The following is a 23,792-nucleotide window of genomic DNA, read 5'->3' on the forward strand; positions in this document are numbered from 1 at the left end:
TGTTTTTGAGGCAGATCTCAGTTATTCCCTTTGCTGTGATCCGCAGCTCATTATAATTAATCTAGAAATACTCCTCTGAAAAAAAATCCCAAAGCTGTAAATGATAACAGCCTATTGGACCAGCCAAAATCCTGGAGGTATGCTGCGTTGCTTCTCTGCCTCTTGTCCTTGCCGTGCCAGCTGGTGAAATTCAGGTCGTGGTCATTGTGCTAACACAAGGCTGCCTGTAAACGTCCGGAACCAGCCCCCTGTGCAGCCTTCGCATCCCACCAGACCCTGACACTGGATCGAGGGCAGGGGTGCAGGGTGCCAGGGACCCTGCTAGAGGAGACAGGGTCCCGCTGCTGGATGCATCCCCCGCCAAGGGGGACTGCCACCCGAGGAGCTGGCAGCTCTCCGTACTAGCTGCAAAACCCATTTATTCACCTGAAGTGACCTTAAGCAAATGGCTCCCGAACAGAAAACCACAGTGCACCCGTGAAACAAATCAGTGCAACAAAGAAAAAAAATCCTAATAAAAATAATCAAATTATCCTTCCTATAAAGTGAGAAAGAAGGAGAAAAAAAAATATATTTTTCTTAAGTACCTAGAAGGAGCTCACATGCTATAGTGTCCTTTAGGTAGGGGAATGCCTGAGAGTTGGCACATCAAGGCATCTGTAAATAATGCAATACATCTCCAGATCTACAGTTAATTTGCCAAAAATATATGTTACCACTACTGCAGACATTATGTTATTTTAAGTATATAAAAGATATATTATATTTAGTGTTAATTATATGTAGTATAATACTGAGCTGTAAGTATTTTATATGAATGCCCAAGCTTCCATACAATCTGAAAATGCACTTTGCAAAGAGAGAAATAGCTCTTCATATTCTAAATATGTGTCATTTTTCATTAGATCAAAGCACCAAACCAACTGTGGCCAGTGCCTGTGGGCGATGCACCCCCCGAGAGCATCAGGAACTCCGCAAGCATCAGACCCCACATTCCTAAACCTCTGCAGGCTGCTCCAGCTTTACCCAGCCTAACGCTTCACTCAGGCTTCTAAACCACTGCTTGCTCCACACATTGTCCAGCAAGCAAGGGTTTGCTTCTGTGGTGACTTTGACAGAAGCAGGAAAATAATCTGTTGTTTTGGGAAGCAAGCTAACCGACTTGGCACCCTGAATAAAAGCTGGCCAGACCAGGCTGCACGCCTGGCAGGGGAACAGCCAGAGCAGCAGGCACCGCTGCCTCAGCTTCTCCAAGGACAGATCCCACACAGAGCTCACAGAATCCCCTAGCCTCCCGTGGTCCTGCCCAGCAGGTCCCTTCCTTGGCAGAGGAGGAGGAGGAGGAAGAGGGGAGGCCAAACGTGGACCACTGCAGGTCCTGGCCAAGTGATGCAAGGACAAGGTGCTGCAAGCACCAATTTGCACAGCAGCCTGCATGAGCAGACTGGAAGGGCGATTACAGACCCAAGTTAAGACAGTGCTAAAAATACCAGAAATAAATTGATCTCTGCCTGTCCCCGCTCCTCCCGCTGCCAGGACTGCACTACAACAGCACATCACCGGTTGCTCAGAGAAGAGCCTGTCCATACAGGGATACTGCACTAGTCCATACTGCCTAAAAAGCCACTGATCTTGCAGGACTCGCCTTCCCCCTGCATGTATTTTCCATATCGGAGTTAAACACATGGTCCTACTTTCAAAAGCGCTGCTTTTCGCTTTGGGAGAAAGTCACATGATTTTAGCCCATGGTGCGCAGGACACAGAGCTTACGCAGCCGACGTGCTTTTGCACCCCTCTACCGGTTTTCCACTGGCCACATCTAACTGAAGAGAGTACTTCCAGGGATGCTTGGATACCTGCTTCCCAGGACAACAAGGAGAAGACAGATAGCCTCCTCCAAAGGAAAGGTACCAGAGGAGGTTATTCCTTATTAGACATCAGAGAATCCAAGCACAGCCTGCAGACTGAGATAAAATCTACCCACTGCAGCAGCTCATAGAGAGTTTGGGTTTTTTTGTTTGGTCTTTGTTGTTGTTTTCATTTTTCTTCAAATTAATGACAGGACCAAGGAATAAATCCTACCCAGAGAAGGATTCTGTCCAAAGTTTTGCTTCAGCAGCAGGCCAGTTTGGGTCCTTAATTGTCTGCAGAGCAGACAGAAAAATGTATTTGCATTAGTTTTAAAAATGCAATGTTTGAAATTATTTTTAAAAGAACATGGACTTCTATGAACTCGTTCCTACAAAGCAACCTTCTGTAGAACATTTTCTGACGTGGGCTTTAGCTGTGCTTAATATGGCATAGGAAAGCATAACAGCCAATTTTATGATAAAAATCCAGAATTCAAATGAAGAGCTTCCCTCTGCCAAGCTGACTGTTTTCCAGAAATTGGATGTGTCATATCCCCATAAACATCACTTATGCATCTGGCACTTAAGATCATGGTTCTTGGTGGGCTTGGCAGTGCTGGGTTAGTGGTCCATGCTCTTAATGGTCTTTTCCAACCTCAGCGATTCTGCGTTCTGACAATCTAGTGAGGGCTTAATCCTACTTGATATCCAGACCACTATTACGAAGTATTGCTTAATAAAATTGTAACTGGGTTTGGGGTAGCTCTTCGAGGTACTGTTTAGCTATTTTTTAGCTGACATTCCTCCTCTTAAGGATTCAGTATCACCAAATTGCACCCTAGCAGGTGTGCAAAAATACATTTTAAAATGGGTTTTGGCACATGTGGGAGAGCATTGCCCAACAGCGACATGAAAACCACTTCATCGGGTATTGACAGAAGTCTACCCCAAATTCAGGTATGTAAAATTAACAGGTTTCCTTGACTTTTTTCCCCCCTGAGGGAGACAAAGGAAAAGAAATCAAACCCTTCTCTTGTGCTGCATCATCAATGACCATTTAAAACTTCACTGGGCAAACACAGGACAAAAGTAAGGGGCATCCGAGGCACTGTGAAGCTGGACCTGGAGGCATCTGCCAAAGCACGTCCTCTTTCAGTCAGACCTGAGCATCCTCAGGAGCCCCATGGAGACAGCAGTGCCTGCATCTTGGTGTGCAAAGGGAACAGTTTTATATGTGTGTGGGAAGCACCTCTGTGCTGGGGCCAATGTTCAGGAGTGTTGCAGGAAACAGGGATGCTCCAGAAGAATGTGAAACAACACTGCTGACAGCAGAGTTCTCCATCAGGGAGAAGGCAGGTGACGTTATAACCCCTGTCAGAACAGAGTCCTCAGATTCTTGATGTGCAGTCTAATTTAATTCAACACCACTTTCCGACACGCACATTAACATTTCATTTCAGCCTTGTCCTTCAGATCACAGCAAAGCACCGAGCAGCCTGCTGGGATCAGAGGATCCCCTCTGGTAGGAAATGGGGAGGAGGCAGGGGAAGAACTGAAAGAGCCATTGCCAAGCCTAGGTAAAACCTTGAATAGCATTTGCTTTTGCTCACTGCATCTCAAAAAACCTACAGAATTCAACAAGTCCAGGACAGGGGTAAAAGCACAGCAGCATCCAACACAGTCAGCACAAACACTGCTGTGAGCAGCACCTGCTGGCAAAGCACATTCTTATGCTGCTAAGAAAAAGATGTAAAAAGCCAACCCACAAATAGGGATTTACAATCCATAAAAAAGCAGCACCGCTAACTGACAAGAAATGCCTCACTTCAGCACACCAGCTGAGCACTGGCCAGCTCTGAGCTTGCTGTGTCCCTCCAGAAGAGGTACCGCATGTCCGGGGGACCTGCTCCCACAAGGATCTTCCCAGTTACTGCCCTGACCGAGATCCCAGGCTCACCCCCTTGCCAGCCACCACAGCACAGGTCAGCTGCGCTGCTTTTTTGGAACAAATTTGACTCAAAAATTTGTAGTTTTTAATATTCTGCCTCAAATCAACTACCTGCTCTTACTTGTTAGGGAAAAAAAAAAAAACAACCCAAAAAACTTCACAAAAACGTTTAAATCACACATGCAAGTCAATTTTTCCACTGCTGGAGTCAACATCCACTGGAGTTTAGGAAACTGCAAAGATGGCATCAGTCCCACCTAAATTGTCTTTAATTTGGTGCAGCTGAAATGTTGGTTGTCTCTCCTTAAGGTAACTGCACACATGCTTGATTAAACAGGTAGGGCCAGCTGCTTTGCTTGTGTATGGCTGTTCCCATGTTACAGAAAGTAATAACCCTTGCCAACTGTAAACTGCCATCACCAGGGCTATGGCTTATCAAGATGCAAACAGAACTTCAAGGACTTTAGTTTATAAGGCTAGAATTAAGACACATAATAGTGTATCAGCTGGACAGATTCAAATAAAGGATCCTGAACAAAACTAACCACTGCATCACCAATATACTTCATCAGCAAATCTTGATTGCTCAACAAGCGTGTGAATTTTTGCATTCGTCCCCATAGCTAGCAGATTAATTCCATTTAAATATATCAGAATGCCTTATACATATGTGCAGTGATGAAACAAAAGAGTTGCTTTTAAATACAGGAGTGCTGCAGTTTTTGCTTTTCCTTTGCAGGACAAGCTGGAGCAGCGCGGGAAGTCTGCAGTCTCCAAAACCACCAGTTTACCTCCGGCTGGAAATGGAGTTTCCACTCAGAACCATCCAGCCTTTGAAAACCTCATACTCACTCCCACAACACATTTCAGGACCACTGTGGCTGCCATAATCTTTTCATTAAGAGCACAGCATCACTAGCTGATAAGCACCATCCTCACGGACCAGCAGCCAGCCATCTGCTTCTGCATCAAAGAAAGAGCCCAGCTGCCTCCTTGGTAGCCAGCATTGTGGCTCACAGCCTCGGGGCAGTGGCAAAATCCCCCAGTCTGGGTCAGGAACAGCTTCTGTCCTCTGATAAAAGCCCAGAAAGTTAAGCAGGGGAGCCAGGCCACACAAGCAACCCACACTGTATACAAGGCTGTGGAAGGCACAGGGACACTGCAGCCACATGCTGCAAGCTGCCACGTCCTGGCACCCTTCCTTGCCCCCCCACGCCACCCCCAAACAGCAAATCGCTTACAAAGGGAAGGAGCTGCTTTGGCACTGCTGCCGATGCACCCGATCCGCTGCTCGCTCCCGCTGGGGGAGCACAGGAGGCACAGGCACCTCACCGGGCTCTCTGCGGCACCAGGCGAAAGCAGGTATCGGTGCCCACACCGCTGCCTGCTCAGTGTCCAGCCTTGCAACGTCAAGGCCATGCGCACGCAGAGCCCCTTTTCCCCATCGGGCTCTCCCCATGGGTGGGATGTTTCTCAGCTGACTTCCCCTAAGGGAGCCCCTGCCAGATGCCATTTCCTACTCATTAAACCGAGACCCGCTTCAGGGCCCACAAGGATGCTTTACGGGTGCCTCACATTTTCCAAGGTAAAACAGGACAGAAATCCTGTGTCCATCTACTGTTCCAGAAGTAAGAGAGCCCCTTCCCGGGGTCTCTGGGCTTCCACCTCTGCCAGCGGGAGACCAGGGGGGCCGGCTAGGCCACAGGAGACGCGGACAGCGAGGCACCCAGGCACATCCCAGCTCGGGGCATTCCCATCGCCTCTGGGAGGGCTGCCCGTAGCTCCGCAGGGGCAGCTACGGACCTGCAAGCACAGGGCCACCGGCAGGGCCAGTGCCACACCAAACCTGCGTGGACAAAACCCACGGCAACTTGCCCAGAGCTTCAGGAGGCCTAATGGGAAAGAGCCTAACAGGGCAGACACTGGCGTGGCAGGCAGCCCGCTGCAGCCCTGCTTGTGACACAGCGAGCCCGGCAGAGCAGCCCACACATTCCGCATTCTCCCACCACCGTGGATGTAATCAAATCTCAAGAGATGTCAAAACCTGCAGTAACCAAACCATTTGTGCAAACACAGAGTTTGCACATAGAGAACACCTTAAAGCAGTTTCTAATAAAACTTGTGAGGAGCTGGATGCACACCCGGGCATCCCCGTGCACAGTGTCAGAGGGAGGCAGGAGTGACTGCTTTGACCACGGCAGCATTTAGCCATACAAAAGTCACATTAGTGGATAATTTCTGCTTAGCTTGTTATGGAATAAAAACCACCTGTTTGCCTTTTCCAAGTTAAGCTTATAATAGGGGCAGGAGTGAGACAAACGAGGTGAAAACATGGCCATGACCTGAGAAATTAATTAAACCTGTATGTCTCATTAGAGCTCTGAAGGGTGGAAGAGTTTTACTACTAGAGATGCAGCATTCAGCATGTCAGCCCAGATAGCTTGTTGCAGGTGTTTCAGGGTTTAAACAGACAAACCCGGATCTCAGAGATGCAAATTCAGAGCAGCTACATGTAGAACAGCCCTGGAAAAGCCAGAGTGAGAAGATGGAGATGTTGAAGGGTTTGCCGTTCCAGGGTGAGCACAGGGATGGGTGGCAGGGAGAGGGCTGGGATGAGTCCGCTATTTTGGCAACTTCTGTGCTAGGGAGATGGAGCCAAGGACTGTAAACAGGGACCTGTGCTGTGCAGCGAGTGCCAGCAGACCCTGGTCCTGTGCTTCGTGGAAAAAGCATCTTCAACCTTGGAAATCCGGGAGACAGGAATCCCTCGAAAGACAAGTTAAGGCTCCTGTGCTACAAACAGTCCCAGGACACTCATCCCCCAACACTTCTCTATACTTTTCCCTGGTGCCTTCCCCAGCAGAAGGAAATTTCTACTTAACTTGTTTTTCCAGGATTTTTTCAGATATTGAGGCGAAAAGGGAAATTGCATACAAGTCCAAATGATTCGAAATACCCAATGCTTTATCGGTTACATTGGCATGAGGATCAGCTCACTCCTATTTTTATTGGATGTCCTTCTTTCAATTTCTGCTTTGTCTTTAAGATCAAAGCAAACATCACCCCAACTTTCAGCAAAGACAGCTCAAGCTAAATCTGCTGTCACCATAGCACTGCTGTATTTGGTTTCTGTCTGCCACTGCCCTGCAGACCCTCCCTCTCCCGGTCTCTCTTTTAACGTACATGCATTTATTTTTCTTCTGGCATGCAGCAATTCACAATTTTAAGGAAAAAATTGCTGCAGAAGAGATACCTCCTCAGCTGTTCCCATTAGACTGTAAATGTGCCTTGCAGGATGCTCTAAGAGGTGCAGAAGCTCCAGGACATGCAAGAACCCCATATTCTCTGGCCTCTGGGCAGATGAAGGCCAAGGCACAGGCACCCTTGCTGGGATTCACTGGAACTGTAACTGTGGACTCCCGCTACAAAAAAAAAAAAAAAAAAAAAAAAAAAAGCAAACCCCAACAAACCCCACAAACAAAAAACCCCCACAAAATCCCCTCCCTGAACACCTGGGATGCTAGCAACATTAAAGCCCAGAAAGCATAGTAGCCATTATAAACTTAAGCAAGCTAGATTTTTATCCTGTCCGTATGCTCCTCTCAGGTGCAATGATAAAACAGCACTGTGTTACCACGTGGGATTTTAGGAAAAAGGGTGCAAGTGTACAGCCACACCACAGCCACCGGTTGTAGTACTGCTGTGAAAAAGCAGCCCACGCAACAGTTAAGCTTTAAAATAGAAGGTATAAACTTACGTAGCTGGCTTGAAAAATCCAAATGTCTATTTTCTTAACTGGGAAGAACGATGGCTGGCAAGTGATCAAGGACAGTCCCTACCAGTAAAGCAGTTCTTTCTTAGTGGTCAGCCAGCTGAGTTAACAAGATGAGCAAAGGTGGGACAAAGCAGGGTGGGAAAATGGATGAGGCTGAGCAGAGCACTGCACAAACCAGGCTGCTCTGGGGCGCTCAGGACAGGCACCCATTCCCCTGGGTTTCCCAAGAAAAGAACAGGCTACTTCACCCAGAATGCTCTCTAGCCATTCCCCTGCTCACAGGTGTACCATCAGTGTAGGCTTCCTCTTGCTCTGAATTTGAGGTCCCCGACCACATCCCCCCACGCCCTACCCTGCCAACGCAGCACACCTGCACCTTCGGCCATCAACTCCTGCTCTCTTGCCCCCAGCTCAGCAGCCCCTGCCCCCTTCCCAGGTGGATCCCATTACAGCCACCCCAGCAGGCTCTGGGGCCAAAGCCCAATCGCCCTCATCGGCACCAGCTGCAAGCAGGCTCTGACCTGCAGCCCCCTTCACCCCTCAAGTCCCCTCCCTCATGGGCAGGATCAAGGGGAAAAACCACCTGGCCTCTGACCACCCTCAGGGCCACCAAGTCCTGCCTGACCTTTCTGGCAACGCTCCAGCATGCCCCCTGCACGGTCACCCTTCCCCACACCAGGCAGAAGGGAGAAGCTCAAAAGCATCAGCCCAGGGAGGATGACATGGGTGATGGGAGAGGATGAAGGACTGAGGATCCGGTCTCTGAGCATGGGGCGCATGGGGAAGAAGCGTTTCCAGCTGCAGCAGGCCTGGCCAGTGCAAGGGACAGCCCCAGGGCTGCCCAGCTGCTCTGACCACAGCTAGACAGTGGTAACTGCCCCATCTCTCCTCAACAGCAGTTTTGTTCAAGGCCCGACTCATAGCTCTGGTGGTTATTGTGGTACACTTGGGTTTTGGGGGGTTTTTTTGGGTTTTTTGTGTTTTTTTTTTTTAAATCAGCAATGTTTGTGGTGGGTGAGGTCCCCAGCCACAAGGCAGCAATCCCTGCCCTCCCCACGGCAAGGGCAAGCTGCCCGACTTCCCCCAGACAGGGAAGAAAGGCAGAAAGGCTCCTTCGCACCGCAAGAACTCATGGATGAGAAAGCTTAGGCTCAGGGTTTTTTCCTATGAGATATAAAAAACATTAAGAGCCTGCTTACAATGCTCAATAGATTACAAAATATGCTGCCAAGACATCCAAATGTTAAAACACAGACTCTGTGGTACTAATTTCTACAGATTTGTCTTCAAGGGGCTAGTTTCAGTATATGAAACTCCTATTATTGTCCCTCTTAAACAGTCTTCTGCAATGAAAACTTACTTGGATAGAAAGCTGAACAGGTTGTAGTCAAGAGGATTTATTGTTTTCGACTACCCTCATATTCAACACCTATTTTACAGAATTACTTGGGGTGGGGGGTAGAATCAATCAGGAAGGGTTAGACAGCTCTCTCATGAAAGAAAGCAGATTTACTGTCTTGGCATGTTAATATCTGTAAGTAGTACAGTGATATTTTGTAGGAGCTTTAGAACAATGGGCCTTGTACTAAAACCAAAGCTAACATCCAGTTCTTCCAGTTCTCAGATCATTGGTAATAGCTCCAGACTCCTGCACTTGCCCCATGACCTTTCCTTTCAATTTCTGGAAACCAAAAGACTATTAAAGCGAATCAACTCCAACATGGTGCTCCCCCCCCCCCCAAAGTCTCAAGTCAGTAATAGTAAAACCCTTCAAATACATTTATTGATCAACAGTGAAAATACTGTACAATACCCAAGAAAAGGAGCAGGGAAAGGCAATGTACTAAGACTAACTTTCATCAATGTCTTTGTCTGGATCCACCTCTGCAGCTTCACTCTCTTGCTGCTGTTTCTTCCAGAGTTTAGCCATAGCAAGCAGTTTGAGATTAGGCTGATTGGCAGTATCTTCTGGGAAAATATAATCATAGTATTCCTCCCAGCCAGCATCAGACTAGGGAAAAAAAAATATGACAAAGCAAGTTCAATTTGCATGTTAACGTTAGCTATTAGAAGGTCCTTCTAATAAGTGTAACAGTGAGATAAAATTAAAATCAGTGTTTGTTAGACCATCCATAGCAGCTGAAACCAGTAAGCTGAATGGGTGTAAGACAGAACTACTTCTGCCGTGCACAGTGGGCAGGCAGACTTGATGAACAGCTTGGCTATAGCTTCCCCAAACAAAGTTAAGAAACAAACACTATCTGCACAGTACTGCCTACAGCTCTTTCGATTTGTCTACAGTAGGAGTTTAAGGCAAAGGCAGCTTGCGCATTTGGTACAAGTATTTCACTTTGAATCAGCTGTCCACCTGGCCTGCTGCACAGCAAGGAGCTCAACAGCACATATTGCAGGCCGAGACTTTTTTTCAGTTACTGGAGTAAAATTGGTATGCAGCTATAGCATCCATCATAGCCAATTTTGTTTTGTGTACCAGACCCCAGCACCAAGCCACCAAAGATTCAAAGTGATTCCTTGCATAATTTTTCCTCTTACCCCATCTTCAGCCTGCAGTTTTCTCCTCTTCTTTATTTTTTCAGGCATAAGTTTATCTATCCTCTCTTTAGTGGTATCTGTTCCAAACTCCTCTTCAAAGTTTCTCCAGGATTCCAGAAGCATGACTCTCTCCTCTTTCTCCTCACAGTTTCGCATTGCCTTGTTAGCCTCTTCATAAATCTGCCGGCATCTTGACAAACTCTCCTCCCTTCCTGCTGACAGCTCAAACTGTGCAAAGCTGATCCATACCTGTGGTAGAAGCAAATCAAAACCTAGCTGTAACCTCCATTCTGAAGTCTGATAGCTAAGCTATAGTTTAAAAAAAAACAAAGCAGCCAAAAAGGCAAACAGCAATGCAAGTCAAAAGTACGTTTTCATAAGCAGATACCTACAAAATTCAAGTCCGTTTCACATGTGTAAGACTGGCCTCATTTTGGCAAGACAGAATATTCTTGTAAGCCATGCCAACAAAATTTCTTGTGGTTGTTTCGGGTCATGACAAATCCGGCTATGACAGCACCAAACTACACTGGAAAAATCACAACTATTTCTTCCTTGCAATGCTTCTGCAACCAAAATTCCAAAGCTACTCAGCAGGAAGAGGGCTGCTTGGGAAAGCCTTCATTCACGTAAGATATGCCTGTTATGAGCAATTCAGAAATTTCTTTCCCCTTTCCATGGCACAGGCATGGGACTGAACTGAACTGACTAAACTGCTGAGCTGAAAAAGCCACACAATCAAAGCAGTCAAGGGTTTCCAGCCACCATGGACCAGGTTCAAGACCAATTCTATGTTCTGGGTAGCCACACATACCTTTACATGCTGTGTCCGCTGAAGTAATCTGCGGTAAAGATTTCTTGTTTTCTCATACTCCTCTTGCTCAATTTCAAAGTCAATGTAGGATTTCCAAAGAACCTACAAAAGAGAAGTCTCTCATGACGTTTGCAGCACACTGAGATAATGGAGGTGGGGTGAGTGGGGTGGGGCGTGAGTGGGGGAAAGAAGAGCATGACTAAATGTGAAAGTTCTCTGAAAAAAGTGAGTATTTATTGGCTGAACAAGGGTTAGGATTATGACTAAGCAATATCAAATCTTGTGCACATAATCCATTTAGCTTACTCGTGTAAGCATGTTTCGTCCTCCATGTTTTACCATGAGTTTTACAGTCCTGCATACTCTGCTAAGAAGCAGATGCTAAATCAATGAGACCCAGGCTAAGCCACCACAGTAAGCAGTTCTGCTCAAACTGGTAGATTATTTACATTTTAATTAGCCACAATGTGTAATAAATAGCTTAGAATTGTGCCAACTAAGTTCATTTACCCCCTTACCTCTGGCATGTCTAGCCGGGGCTGACCAATAGCCAACTCATAGATTGCACGGGCTCTATCAATATCACCAAGAATGGTCTCTAGTTCAGCAAATTTAATCCACGATGTGCAGTTTTCCGGTGCAAACTCCAGGAATTTTTCATACAGCTTTCGGCAACGATCAAATTCTCGCAATTGTAACTCCAATTCAATATAACCTTTAAACAGTTTGTTTTTTGGGCATTTGCCTATGGATGTCCCCTGTAAAGGAAAACAAACAAACAAACCAACCCCCAAAACCACATAACGATTTTGCAACGGAAAAAAACCCAAAATTAACACTATTTTCTAAACGTCTGTTTAGTCTCCAGTATTTGAAATAAAATTCAGTTTTGAGCAGAGTCTGTTTTTTAAGACTCTGGTCACGGCCAGTATGAAAACCAACCAATGTTTGCAAAATGAGTGTGCATCCATAAACATCAACAAAAACTCCCAAAGCAGAAAACCTTCTAACTTGTTACACTTGTACATAACATGGATTCCCCACAAAGTATTAGTTGAAACTCACCCTGGCTCATCGAATGCAATCAAAATTTGCTGAAGAAAGCACAGTACCAGTCTGTACCAGTCTTTCAGGGAAACAGTTCCCAAGTATCTTAGAAAACAAATTGTATCAAGAGAAACTGTCTCCTGGACCACCACTGCTATTAATCATCGCATAGAGAATTGTCCACGGTCCCTGCCTGCTGACTCATGGTAATGAATAGACTGACAATAATGTTTCAAAAAGATATTTCCTTTTTGATATGCTTCAGTATCTGAAGAAAACTGTCCATCCTCAGACACAGTGCCAAGCTGTGGGAGAGCAGTTTCTGATTCTTAATTTGGAAATCTTTTAAAGCAAGGGTTAAGAGTGGGCATATCTGAAACAGGTATGTAGCGAGCTTTACTCTTTGAGTCACTTCTGTAGAAAAGTATTATTTATTAAGCACTACAGCCTCTGTTCCCCCAATCTAATGCTGGTTAAATAATTTGAGATCAAATTTCCTTACTACAATTCTCCTGCACAACTTTCCTACACATTATCTTGGTACTTATTAAAAATAGAGAAAACCACAACTTGGGAATATCAATTTGTTCACCATTATGGTCCTCCAGTTCTACAAATACCTCTTCTATTTCAAAATATGCTCACTTCTTCCCCACCTGCCCCCATTACTATTTTCTTAAGCAGCACAGGCTCCAGCTGACCCCCTGCCTCCACCTCCCAGCATCTCCTCGGACCCAGGGAACATAAAGAACCCACACACCATCTGCAGCCAGTGAAAATAAGGCAGAGCAAGGTGCTGTCTCCATGCTGATGAGAGCTTCAGCATCAGAAGCCAGACCTTCTCTTCTGCATGGTGACAGCATGGGACCCTCACCTCAGGACAGGAGCAAAGCTTCTTCCCAGAGAGGTGGTTCAAAGTCAACTCATTACAAAAGAAAGAAAGAAACTGCTTGCCAAATCTGGGTCCAGTCCAAAAAAGTATTACGGCTGCAGCAGCAAAATCTGATTTCCAAAACAAGAAAGAGGTGTCCTACTAAAGAGTCTGTCAAAAAAATTAACAAGAGGGACAAAGACCACAAAGAGAGAAGCCTAAAAGAAACTGAGGAAACTTTGTATTTCTAGACAGGCCAAAGCACCCTTTTCCCAGAATCTACTGTAACATTTATGCCTTAAAAAAAAGGCAGCCAGAAGTAGGGTGCTGACTGGTGACCATGGCGATGTTAAGCAATGGTATCTTAGCCAAGCTAGACCAGCAGCAAGCTTCAGGGCAGATGGTTGTCTTCCCCTGCGGGGGGAAGTAACTCTCAGAGTGGACTTAACCCCTCTGCTTCACTTTTTTCTGGTCACAGGCAGGAGTTTGGCTCAAGAGACAAAGCTTTGCTAGCACACTGGGGGCAGACTTGGCCCAGCATTGGCTACAGATAGGCCAGCCACGTTAATGCCCTCATCACTGCTGGGCCACAAGCTTGGTGGAAACCCCATCGGTTTCCTCTGTAAAGTCAAACAATCTCAACTGTTACCAACACTAGATTCCTCTCAAAATTTCTAATGCTATCACTGAGGTTATCAAACTATATGAACTGAAAGAAAGGTTTTAATTTCAAAAGGTTTTGCTGCCAAAACGTACTCCATTGTTCTCTGACATGCTGACATTTGCATAGTGAATCTGTGCAGAAGCTCTTGAGCCCACCCAGTGTCTCCACGATTACTTCTACGAGCAACCTGGGAGTAGGGACTCAAACACTCTACTCGGCAGGTCTTAGTTTCCAAGTCAAAAACTCCTATTTATTCAAAATTCTTTTTTTAAAATGCTATTGTTAGTGCAAGTATCATTTAAAAAAATCAGCAGCAGTTAAAAATTTCCAAGTGCGCTAAGCTGATTTGGGTACTTTTGCATTCAGATGTGTGTTTTGTCAGCTGAAATGAGAAAGCTGCATTCATTTCTGCCCATGGCTAATTCTTCATATCGAGCTCTGCTTCTTTTTAAATCATACATGACAGTAAATACTGGTCCCTGTAGACTTCTTGGATGCTTTATTTAAGTGGATTAAAACAGCTATTTATAAAGGACAATTTAACATCTTTTAATAGCCTTCCCTTGTTACTATTAGCTAGTAAAGTCAATTACGGAATTAACAAAATCTTACCAAAGCTCTTCTGGCAAGTGGAAGATTTTTCTGGCGTATTTCAAACTGTGCATACAGCAACCATATTTTGGCAAATGTAAACTGAAAGAAAAAGAACAGTGTGATGCTTAGGCTGGAATCCTAGTAAATAATACTGTACAGGTTCCTTAAAAAAATAATCACTCCATACACATGATATAGAAATCCAATGTCTAAACAAGATGTTACTGCTACTGCAGTCAATTGCATTTGATCTCAGTGTTCTCCTGCTGAAAAGTTGAGAGTTCATAACCCAAAACAACCTCTCTAGAACAGGACAATATATTGCACCACAGATGAAAGCAAAAATGGCCAGGACAGAAGTCTTCTCAAACAACAGCAATGGCTCCTTAGCCAATCAAGTGACTGGTAAAATATCAGCTATCACTTAATCAAGCGTCAGCTAATAAACTCTTAATAAACTACAGATTAATCCTAATCTACACAGTTGATACTCAGATGACATGATTAATGACACACTAGAAAAGTAAGTGCGTGAATTAAGATTTCTTGACATTCCATGGCAAAGTCAATTGTTTTTAAGGGTTTGGCCACACAGATATTTTAGTTAAAGCTCACTGGGAAAAATATACCCCACAAAACCAAAAAAATCAGTCTTGGGAAGACAGACTGTACCAGGGAATACACACCTGAGAGACAGTTTATCAAATGCACCTCCCTTAGCTGGGGCCATGCAGACAATTGGAGACAGTAGCTACAGAAGAAGCTAACCCCATATAAAATAGAGTAGTAAGTATTCCACAGAGGCTACAAGCAACTAGGCTCAGAGCAGCTGTAAAAGTACTCAAGTCTGAGGAAGAAAATACATAAGTAAAGAATAGATAAGAGCTCTTCCTTGCTGCTTAGTAGTACTGGACTATCCTCCGGCTACGTGTTATTTCAGCTTCTCAGAGCATACTTAGTAATTTGAGAATACTTGGGGAAACCGATGCACCACATTTGTATGAGGAAATCTGACATCAGCGTGTGGCCTGCTATTTCCCACTGATGATACAAATTACAGCCACCTAACACCTTAGCTTGAAAAAAAAAATCTAGCAATTTTGGAAGATGGACATTATGAGAAACTGGAAGTTTAAAGTCCTGAGCAGAGTCTTCATGAATGTGCTAGTAGCCGCTTGGAGATACTTACACACCTGAACTTTGGGGGAAAAGAAAATTAAAGGATCTTATCTCAAGAATTTTAATCCAAGACTCAATACATACTGCTGGAGGAGCCATACCTTCTTGTGGGGAATGAGCTCGACACATGCCTGATACACCTGTCTGGTTCGCTCTGCATCCTGTAAGAACAGGCATATAAATACTTTGCTCACTGCTAAGATTACACTGCATTTTGCACTGTGCAATTATTGCAAAACTGTCCAGCAGTATTTTTAAGTCAAGTTGTTTAGAATCATGTATACTTGAGATATAAATGTACTTATCTACTTAGTGTGCACAATTCAAAGATGGTAAGATCTGAGAATCGGTAAGTCATCTTTTCAGAACAATATTCAACACCAAGACTTAAGATAATTAAACCAGGAGTGTCCCCATTTTGGGGGAAAAAGTCTTTTTTCTTTTACTTTTAACAGACACTGACTAGGTATACTGCAAGACAATTTTATGAAATAAAGAGCAGCTCTAACATTACATGACTGATAACACAAGAAATACTTACACAGCCTCAAAGGGCCACTATAGCAAGGATCTGACTGCTTTGCAAAAGAACTTCACAAACAGCTGTTAAATACAAAACTATTTCATGAGTTCAGGTAACAGCCTGGAACAGGTAATTCAGATGGGGCTGGCAAGACCTACTTCTGCTTTTGTTATCTGTGTGCTTCTGTATCAATTGGGGTGAAACTGAAACATTTTTTCCCCTACGCATGGGAGGAAAAAATGAAGGGGGGAAGAAAAATCCTGTAGCTAGTTACTTGAAACAAGTAAGACATAGTATTTTTAGTTCTCTGTTTTCTTATTAAAATATCTGTAGCTATTTAATATAAGGAAAATACTTGGGAGGGAAAGAAAAAAGATGAGTTCTTACTACTTGCCTTTGCCTCCAGCTCTTCATATAATGCATAGTTAATCCATAGATAGATGTATCTTTTCCAGTGTCTTTTCTCTTGAATTGGGGGAACATTGGCAATGGCTCTTTCATACACTTCTCGGACAGTCTCAGCATCTGCGTCACTTTCAACTAACCTCAGGTAGTCAAACCATGCATCATAATTATGTGGATTTGCCTTCCAGAAAGATAAAAGCAGGGAAAGAAACTTCAGTAACTACAAATAACAGACCATCTTCCTTTACTTACAGGTTTTATTCAGAATTTCTCCTTAAAATAGATCATCAGAATATTAATGAAAACTGACAGTCTCAAGTATGCTTAAGCTAGAGCTTTTGGGTTAAAGTGCATTTATTTATTTTTAATTTACCTACAAACGTTCTTTAAGTGAAGGCAAACTGAACTGTGAGAAGGGAAGAGGAAATCATGAAATATGCAGTATGTGGTGAATAGTATATTGGTGTGCTCTCACAAAGGTATTTACACACAGGTGAGGTGTCCTGTAATGGTTACTGAATAACAGAAGTGAAGTACATTACAAGTTAAACTGCTTTATCCCCCAAGATGACTGTGAAGGGTATCGAGCTATGAGTTAAATGAAAAACTTTGGCTCCACAATCTACATCAGAATGCAGAAACAAAAAGCAGTGAGTGCAAGTATTGTTCTCTCTTCCATGGATGGAATTCTGCCCCCAAGAAGAACAGCATTCTCTTGGTATTTTCTTGGGTTATCAACGGTAACATAAAACTCATCATCCTTGATAATCCTGAGACACTCATATACCTCAAGCACTAGCGGGATGTACGATGAGCCCAGAAGACATTTGTAATGCATACCTTCACTTCCTCTTCATACTGGAATCTCCTCTTGCTGACAATGATGTCTTCAATTCCCCTTCTGTCTCCGAACTTCTTCTCAAAGATGGTGTAATTCTTGAAGAGATTTTGGGCCTCCTGTTTTGGAATTCTATCCAAGGCATACTTGTAGATCACCCTTACTCTTTCAAACTGAAAATATTAAATACCATTTGAGTAATATTTACAAAGTAGCTCCTGTCCTCCCCCATAATTTCTCCATGAGCTTTTGACAATATTCAATACAACACAGAATCATAGAACATCTCAACTGAAATGATTGTTTTAGGACAGGACTGACAGATCTCCCTGAAGAGCCAAGGGGGGGCAGGGGAGGGGTAGGCAGGAATTCTGTAAATACCAAACCCCACCATCTTATTCATTTACAGATTTGCAATATTTAAAATGTTTTTAAGAGCCCATGGTTTTGGGTTCACAGAACATCTTCAATCTCTTAGTGGCCTAGGCACTTTAAAAGAGACTGTCTGGGAAAAACACAACTAATTCTGATTTTCTTTCATGCAGGCCTACATCATCTCAAACTTACAAATCTTGAGGATATGTAACTGATCTGATGACGCTATTCTCAGGCTTGGCAGATTTGGTGCATACCTTTCTTAGAACATACTTCCTTGATGTCACAAAAGCCAAATAGAAGCTAAGTAAAAAACTGTCTCCTTAACTCAGACTACAATAACAGTATCTCATAAGGTGCAGAAAAACATAAGTACTGCAGTGAGTATTAAATGGCTTTGAGTTTGACACTCAAGAAAATCTTGTGGGGGCGGTTAGTATTAGTCTGATGTATTATCAAGATGGTCTTACTTCTTTCTGGTTCTCCTCAAATTTTGCGAAAGCCACATACAAGTGTTCATCCATATGTTCTTCTCCAAAGAACTCCACTGCCCTCTCATATACTTTCCTTGCGTGAGCAAAATAACTGTGCTTCTCTTCAAAGCGAGCATACTCGATCCAGTTCTTAACATCAGGATGAACAATAACAAGTAGAGCTACGTTAAAGAAACAGTGGTATTTGAACTGGAGCCTTCAAATTACATTCTTCCCAGTGATTACAGGGTCATGGACTACACGAAACAACTCCCAAGGACAGCACATGCAAAAAATGCCACTGCAAAGACGACACAAAACAGCTCTAAGCATGAAAAGGCTTTGTGCCTTACTGAGAACTTAAAAATTAAGAAGGGATAAAAATCAGGCAACAGTCAGGGAGAAGTTTAAGGAGGAGAAATGTGAAACAAATGACAACTTCAAAAAAGCTGGAAGCATGAGCACTGTTAAATACACACTGCTGTGGCAGGATGAACATTCACTTAATTGAATTTGGAGGCATACACTAAACATGCTTTTAATACCTACTGCTGGCTCTCACCACAGTGGCTTACTCCCCACACACCACAATAAAAAGGAGCACAGGGACACAGCTGGAGGTAGAACAGATAAGAAAGATATGAAAAATGTAGGCTTAAACTTTGGTCAGGAGTCACAATGCACTAAAAAGGATATATCTCTCATAAATGGTACGTGCCCTGTCCACCTCTTTGTATCTCAGCTCGAAATTAATGTAGGAATGCCAAGCTTGCTCCTCCGGTTGCCACTCCATCCAACGTTCAAACACCTGACGTGATCCAGCAACATTCCCCAACATTTCTTCCATGTAAGTATACTTATACCTTAGAAAACAAGATCAAGTTTTTACAATCACATAGTAAACACATAAATTACGAGGATTTTTTGAGTGCTTAATAAAAGCATTACTGAGATTTCTTCACCTATTCCCCACCTGACCCGAGATGCCTATAGATACCATTATGATTGAGAGCATGCAGGCACACAAACACACTTCTCTCCCAAAACCCTTTCCACTTGAAAAGTACAAAACCTTTCCAAAACATAAACCTTCCTTCTTCTTTCCCCACCCCCGCCCCCCCGACTAGACTGAAGACTTGGAGAAACAGAAAACAATGCATTTTTGCTTGATACCAAAATGTAAAAATTATCTGTAGTCTTTGGGGCCAGAAGCAATGCTTCATCCTCTGCAAACATACCAGAACTGGTTCACCCTGGGGAGAGTGGTAATGGCTCGATCCCAGATATTTCGTGCATGATTAATCTGGCGGTTCTTCATTTCCATTTCTGCATATTTCAGCCAGAGTGTGACATTTCTGTAGTCTACGTCTAAAGCACGCTCGTAAATGGAACGGGCTCTGTAAATCAAAGAGAAGTAAATTGCTTATATAAATGTGCCTCCAAGACTTTGATGGCGTTTGTCAACATGTGTCTTAGAAGACTTATAAGTGCTGTCTGCAGATGCGTCATAATTACCTCTGTATTTCTTTTAGGCTTTCCTCCCATTGTGCGTACTTTATCCAGTTACTGATAACAGTCCTATTTTTTCTTATGTTATCTTCGAAAGTCTGAGGAGAAAATTATCTTGTAAGTAGGAAATTCCTTTGTGCAAACCAATCTTGTTATACATGGCTTATGGAATATTATTATTTTTATTGGAATGAATTCCAAATGTCTTACCCCCACGCAGATGTAGTAACAAATCATACTCAATAGAACGCTTTCTAAAAATAGTGTAACAGAGAAGCTAGGAGTATAGATCATACAGAACAGGACTAAACTGAAGTTCCTGCAACCTGTACCTGAAATACTGATGGAGTAATAACTGACAGCACTAAAATACTACTTCTTAAAAAATCTCCTGCTCGATGTTTCAATAACAACATTATTTGGACAGAGGAAATCCAGTCATTGCAGAAAACATTGCATATACTTGGATGCACCTGCACAAGCTCATTCACTTTGACTTGTATGTATCATTGCTCTAAACTCTTCTTTAAAGCAAGATGCCTTATTCATACTCCCTGGATCAAATGTGCTAGACAAATTTTGCTGCTCAGTGCAATTGTGAGGGCATCTTCAGTCTTGTGTCGGGCTATCGTCAGGATCAATGCTACTGGTATTTAACACGTGGCTAAACATGGCTTAACACAGTTAACGTGGTGGCTCCTTACTGCCGTTCATACGAGAGAGGAAAAAAAGATAACATCAAACATTGTTTTTGCAGTGCTGCGGTGCTGATCATCTGACTCCAGTTGCTCTGCACGTGCCCAAGTGAGGTACGCCAGCATCCAGCACAGTAAGGCCCGAAGTCTTCATGAGGAGTCCTAGCCACTACGGTAAGGAGGGAAATGAACACCCACTCAGGGCTGGTACAGGGATGCTGTGGTGTGCTACAACAGTTGCTAGTTCTGAACATATGCATATATGCCTCAGGGAATGATAGCCCTAGTCTATGCTGTCTGTATCTAAACGCTGCCAGCGCTCGGCAATTTTAAGTCCCCTGTTAGGGATATGTTTGCTTTGTTGATCCAGAACAGCAATTATCACAGGAAAAAATGGAACAAAACCATAGAAAAGTTTACATAAGCAAAGCAATTCTTTCAAATAAAGAAGAAAAAACTATAATCAATATCTCACATGTCAGATGGTCAAGTTTCAAGACAATCATCCTAATGATTAGCGTAAAAAGTTGTGTTCTTATGCCATAATCATACAGAACAGAAATATCGCTTGCAAACATACTGTGTTTTTTTCAACAGTTGAGGTGGAAAAACCAGCATCATTACTGTAAATCCTGCTAATGTTCTGTGACGCTGGCTGGCCAGATATTAGCGGTGATGAAACCACATATAAACCATATACGTGATTCTGAATGTACTGAACATGGTCACATGTGAGATGTCGTGTACTACCAGATTTTATGTTAAACACCACGTTCAACTTACAGTTTTTGCACTAAAGTAGCATTGTCTATGAAAACGTTAGGGTTTTCTAAGAACTGCTATTCGTCTGAAAACCCACAAGTAATATAGATTACATCTTCTTTAAAAGACAGTAAAAGTGTCGCAGTTTATACAAGCATCAAGATTATGGTTGGGCTTTTTCCTTTACCTTCCTTTTCCGGAGTTTATAGTCATTTAGCTCTTCAACATCTGTGATCTTCTGTTGTGGCGGCGGGGGAAGAAGTTCGAGTTCTCTCTCTTTTGCTTCTCTTAAAAGCTGTTCTGCTGTGATCTGCACTTCTGCAGGGGCTTTATTTTTCACCTGTAAAGTAAGGGGGCTTGGCTCACATGTTCTACTGCAAAACTTACACACACGCCCTCCGCCGCAGCTCCCGCCATGATTCACTGACACCGGGGGCTCCCCACGTTCACTATTTACCGAAGAGGGACCCGGAGCGCCCCGAGACCGACGGGCTCCTTACGGCCAGCGCTGGCCCGGACCCCGCGGCTCCAGCCCGGGCCCGGGGGGAGGCGAACCCGCGGCCTCCCCGGCGGCGGAGGCCCTCAGGCCGCGCGCTCTGCCCGCTCCCCGGGGGCCGCGGGGCGCCCACCGCCCGGGGCCACCCCCCAGCCGCGTGCCCGCCGCCTCCTCCCGAGCACCTTCGCCACTTTGGGGATCCGCTGCTTGCCGGCCGCCGTAGACGCCATCTTGCCGTCCGTCTCCACGAGCCCCGCCCGTCACCCCTGACCCCACGCAGCGCCGGCGCGCATCGTTGCTGGAGTAACGGCGGCGCGTCCCGACGCCGGCAAGGAGGCGGCGGGCGGAGCTGGGGCCAGCCGGGCTGGCGGCTCCCGGCCGCTCCGCGCTAGCGGGTGAGTGGCTGCGGCCGCGGCCCCCGCGCTCCCGAAGCGGTCCCCGCGCCCCCTGGCCACGCCCCCTGGGGCTCGGCGGGCTCCGGCTGCCTGCGGGGGCGCGGGCGCCCCGGGCCGGGGGGGTTAGCGCGCGTGGCGCGGGCTTCTGAGAGGGGCGGACGGCGCCGGTGAGGGTCGAGCGCCCCGGCCAGGCGAGGCGAGGGGGCCCCGCCTGGCCGCGCTCCCCTGCGGTGCTGCGCGGGCGGGTTCCCGCCGGCCGCTGAGGGGAGCTCCCGCCATCGCCCTGCGCCCGACCCCGCGGCCGGCTGCGGCCGGGTCGGGAAGGCAGAGCGCGCGGGTTGCGCTGGGAGGCAGCGGGCACGCGGCGTGCCCCGGCCCGGAGCGCGAGCCATTCTCGACCCGCGCGTTTTGCCGCTGCCCCGCTGCGGGGCGCAGGCGCGTTCCCTCGGGGAAGGGGTGCGTTTGCAACGTGCGGTGCTGCTGGCTGGGCGCCTGGGGCCTTTAGGGAGAGCTGGTGGAGAAGAGGTGTTATTTTTTCAAGTTAAACAATTGACTATCGAAAGGTCGCATTCTGTTTTCTTCAGCTGAAGAAACCCCAGTGCTAGACTTAAGTTCATTAATGACCTTTTAAGATTCCTGCTTGTTTTGATACATGGAGTTGACACTAGTAAAAACCAACTATTTTAGTAGTCTCACAGTTTGCAGTTCCGTAATGAGACATCTAAGTGAATTGTGCAGCCGTTTTCTTTACTCTTTTTAAGAATCCCCTGACATTTAGCCCAGGGTATAGTTGCCTTCCGCTCCGCGATGAAGAATATGTTCATCTTGCAAATCCATATGCTTGATAAGTTGCTTATGTAAGCTTGTATCGCTTTTTTCCTTGTAGATGTTATTGTTGTATGCAGTAATAAGTACACTGTAGCCTAGCTGGTTCTTTCTGCTTAACCGCAATTCTGTTCACTAACTGCACATGTTAAAATGTGCCGAGAACGTTTTGCCTCAGGTTGGTTCTGGGATTTTTTTGTGAATGTATGTAGGCATGGCTGAGACTTGTCCTGTCACTTATAATGACGTCTTGATCGTGTGCAAAAGATGTAGCTGTACACATGACTTTGTATGTAAAAGGTATAAAATTTCCGGGTTTCCTTTGTTACCCCATTTTAGTTGGCATCTGTGCAGCTTAATAATTGGGCATCACATCTGGGTTTGGAGCCAGTGTTAGAAATGGCTGTTGTGTTTGGTAGATCGGTAAAAGTGTTCTGCTAGTCTAGGTGTGTTGGTTATTTAGATTCTTTTTGAGTTAGTAATGCTGTATTTTGCACAAGTATATTTAAGAAATTGCAGAAATTTTTTGTGTTTGGTCTATTTCTTTTACATGCCTAATTCTTGACTGTAGCATGACAGGCTACTACATTTTGAGTAGCAGCACAGCTGAAAGATAATGAACTGTTAGTTGAAAGTCACAGGTGGTCTGAGCCCCTGTGTGTTCTGAAACTGCTAGGTGTGTCAATAAATCACTTGGACCTAGCAAATTTTGTGAACGTGGAACCCAAAAATGTTTTTATTCTGAGCAGGAGAACTATACAACTTTCAGTTCCTTCTGAAATTTAAGTATAGCTTTGACTTAAAAAGAAATCTGAGGAACTGTTTTGGACAAAATACACTTTACTCACCTGAAATTGATGTTTACTTTTGCCAGGACATTCTTATCCTGATTGTTTGCAGCTGATCCTTCCAACCCTGTAGACATATGGCTATTAAATTTGAAATTATTAATGATGGGCACTGTTCTTGATCAATAGTATGCAAACACCTGTAAATGAATAAATGTAAAAGAAATTTTTATCCTATGAAAAACATTTATTTGCAATGTAGCATGTGGAATACATACAATAGGGATGATTGCCTACTCTATTTCTACATGTGCACTGTTTGTGTGCTGTATGTATATGCAGGCAGTGCGTATTTATGTAGAGGTCTACAGGAAATAGGCACTTAAATCCATCTAAATTGCACTTAATAGTTT

The 23,792-nt window shown here is 44.7% G+C and overlaps 2 protein-coding genes across 5 annotated transcripts in view; one reads left to right on the top strand and one right to left on the bottom strand.

Annotated features, from left to right (window-relative positions):
• Positions 1-9,331: 9,331 nt before the first annotated feature.
• Positions 9,332-21,687, bottom strand: CRNKL1 (crooked neck pre-mRNA splicing factor 1). Of its 2 annotated transcripts, none has more exons than XM_080407786.1 (14): positions 21,554-21,687; positions 21,063-21,215; positions 19,425-19,516; positions 19,148-19,306; positions 18,606-18,772; positions 17,907-18,085; positions 17,064-17,234; positions 16,213-16,404; positions 15,397-15,456; positions 14,135-14,215; positions 11,459-11,698; positions 10,941-11,042; positions 10,127-10,375; positions 9,332-9,584 (listed from the first exon to the last, which is right to left on the bottom strand). In XM_080407786.1, exons 1-14 carry the CDS (start codon positions 21,599-21,601, stop codon positions 9,423-9,425), a joined length of 2,055 nt encoding a protein of 684 aa, XP_080263912.1. In that variant the 5' UTR covers positions 21,602-21,687; the 3' UTR covers positions 9,332-9,422. The 2 variants fall into 2 exon arrangements, with proteins under 2 accessions (XP_080263912.1, XP_080263911.1); XM_080407785.1 differs by having other exon boundaries at positions 15,397-15,449; positions 16,206-16,404.
• CFAP61 (cilia and flagella associated protein 61) overlaps positions 21,654-23,792 on the top strand; it is a 117,518-nt gene continuing 115,379 nt past the window's right edge. For 2 of the 3 annotated variants that reach the window (XM_080407773.1, XM_080407775.1), the window contains exon 1: positions 21,654-21,766. The gene's annotated coding sequence lies outside the window, so the exon portion shown is untranslated. The other variant, XM_080407774.1, reaches the window with a different exon arrangement.

This window comes from Falco punctatus, assembly GCF_963210335.1.
Source record: "Falco punctatus genome assembly, chromosome: 12".
In the NCBI taxonomy this organism is placed as follows: Eukaryota; Metazoa; Chordata; class Aves; order Falconiformes; family Falconidae; genus Falco; species Falco punctatus.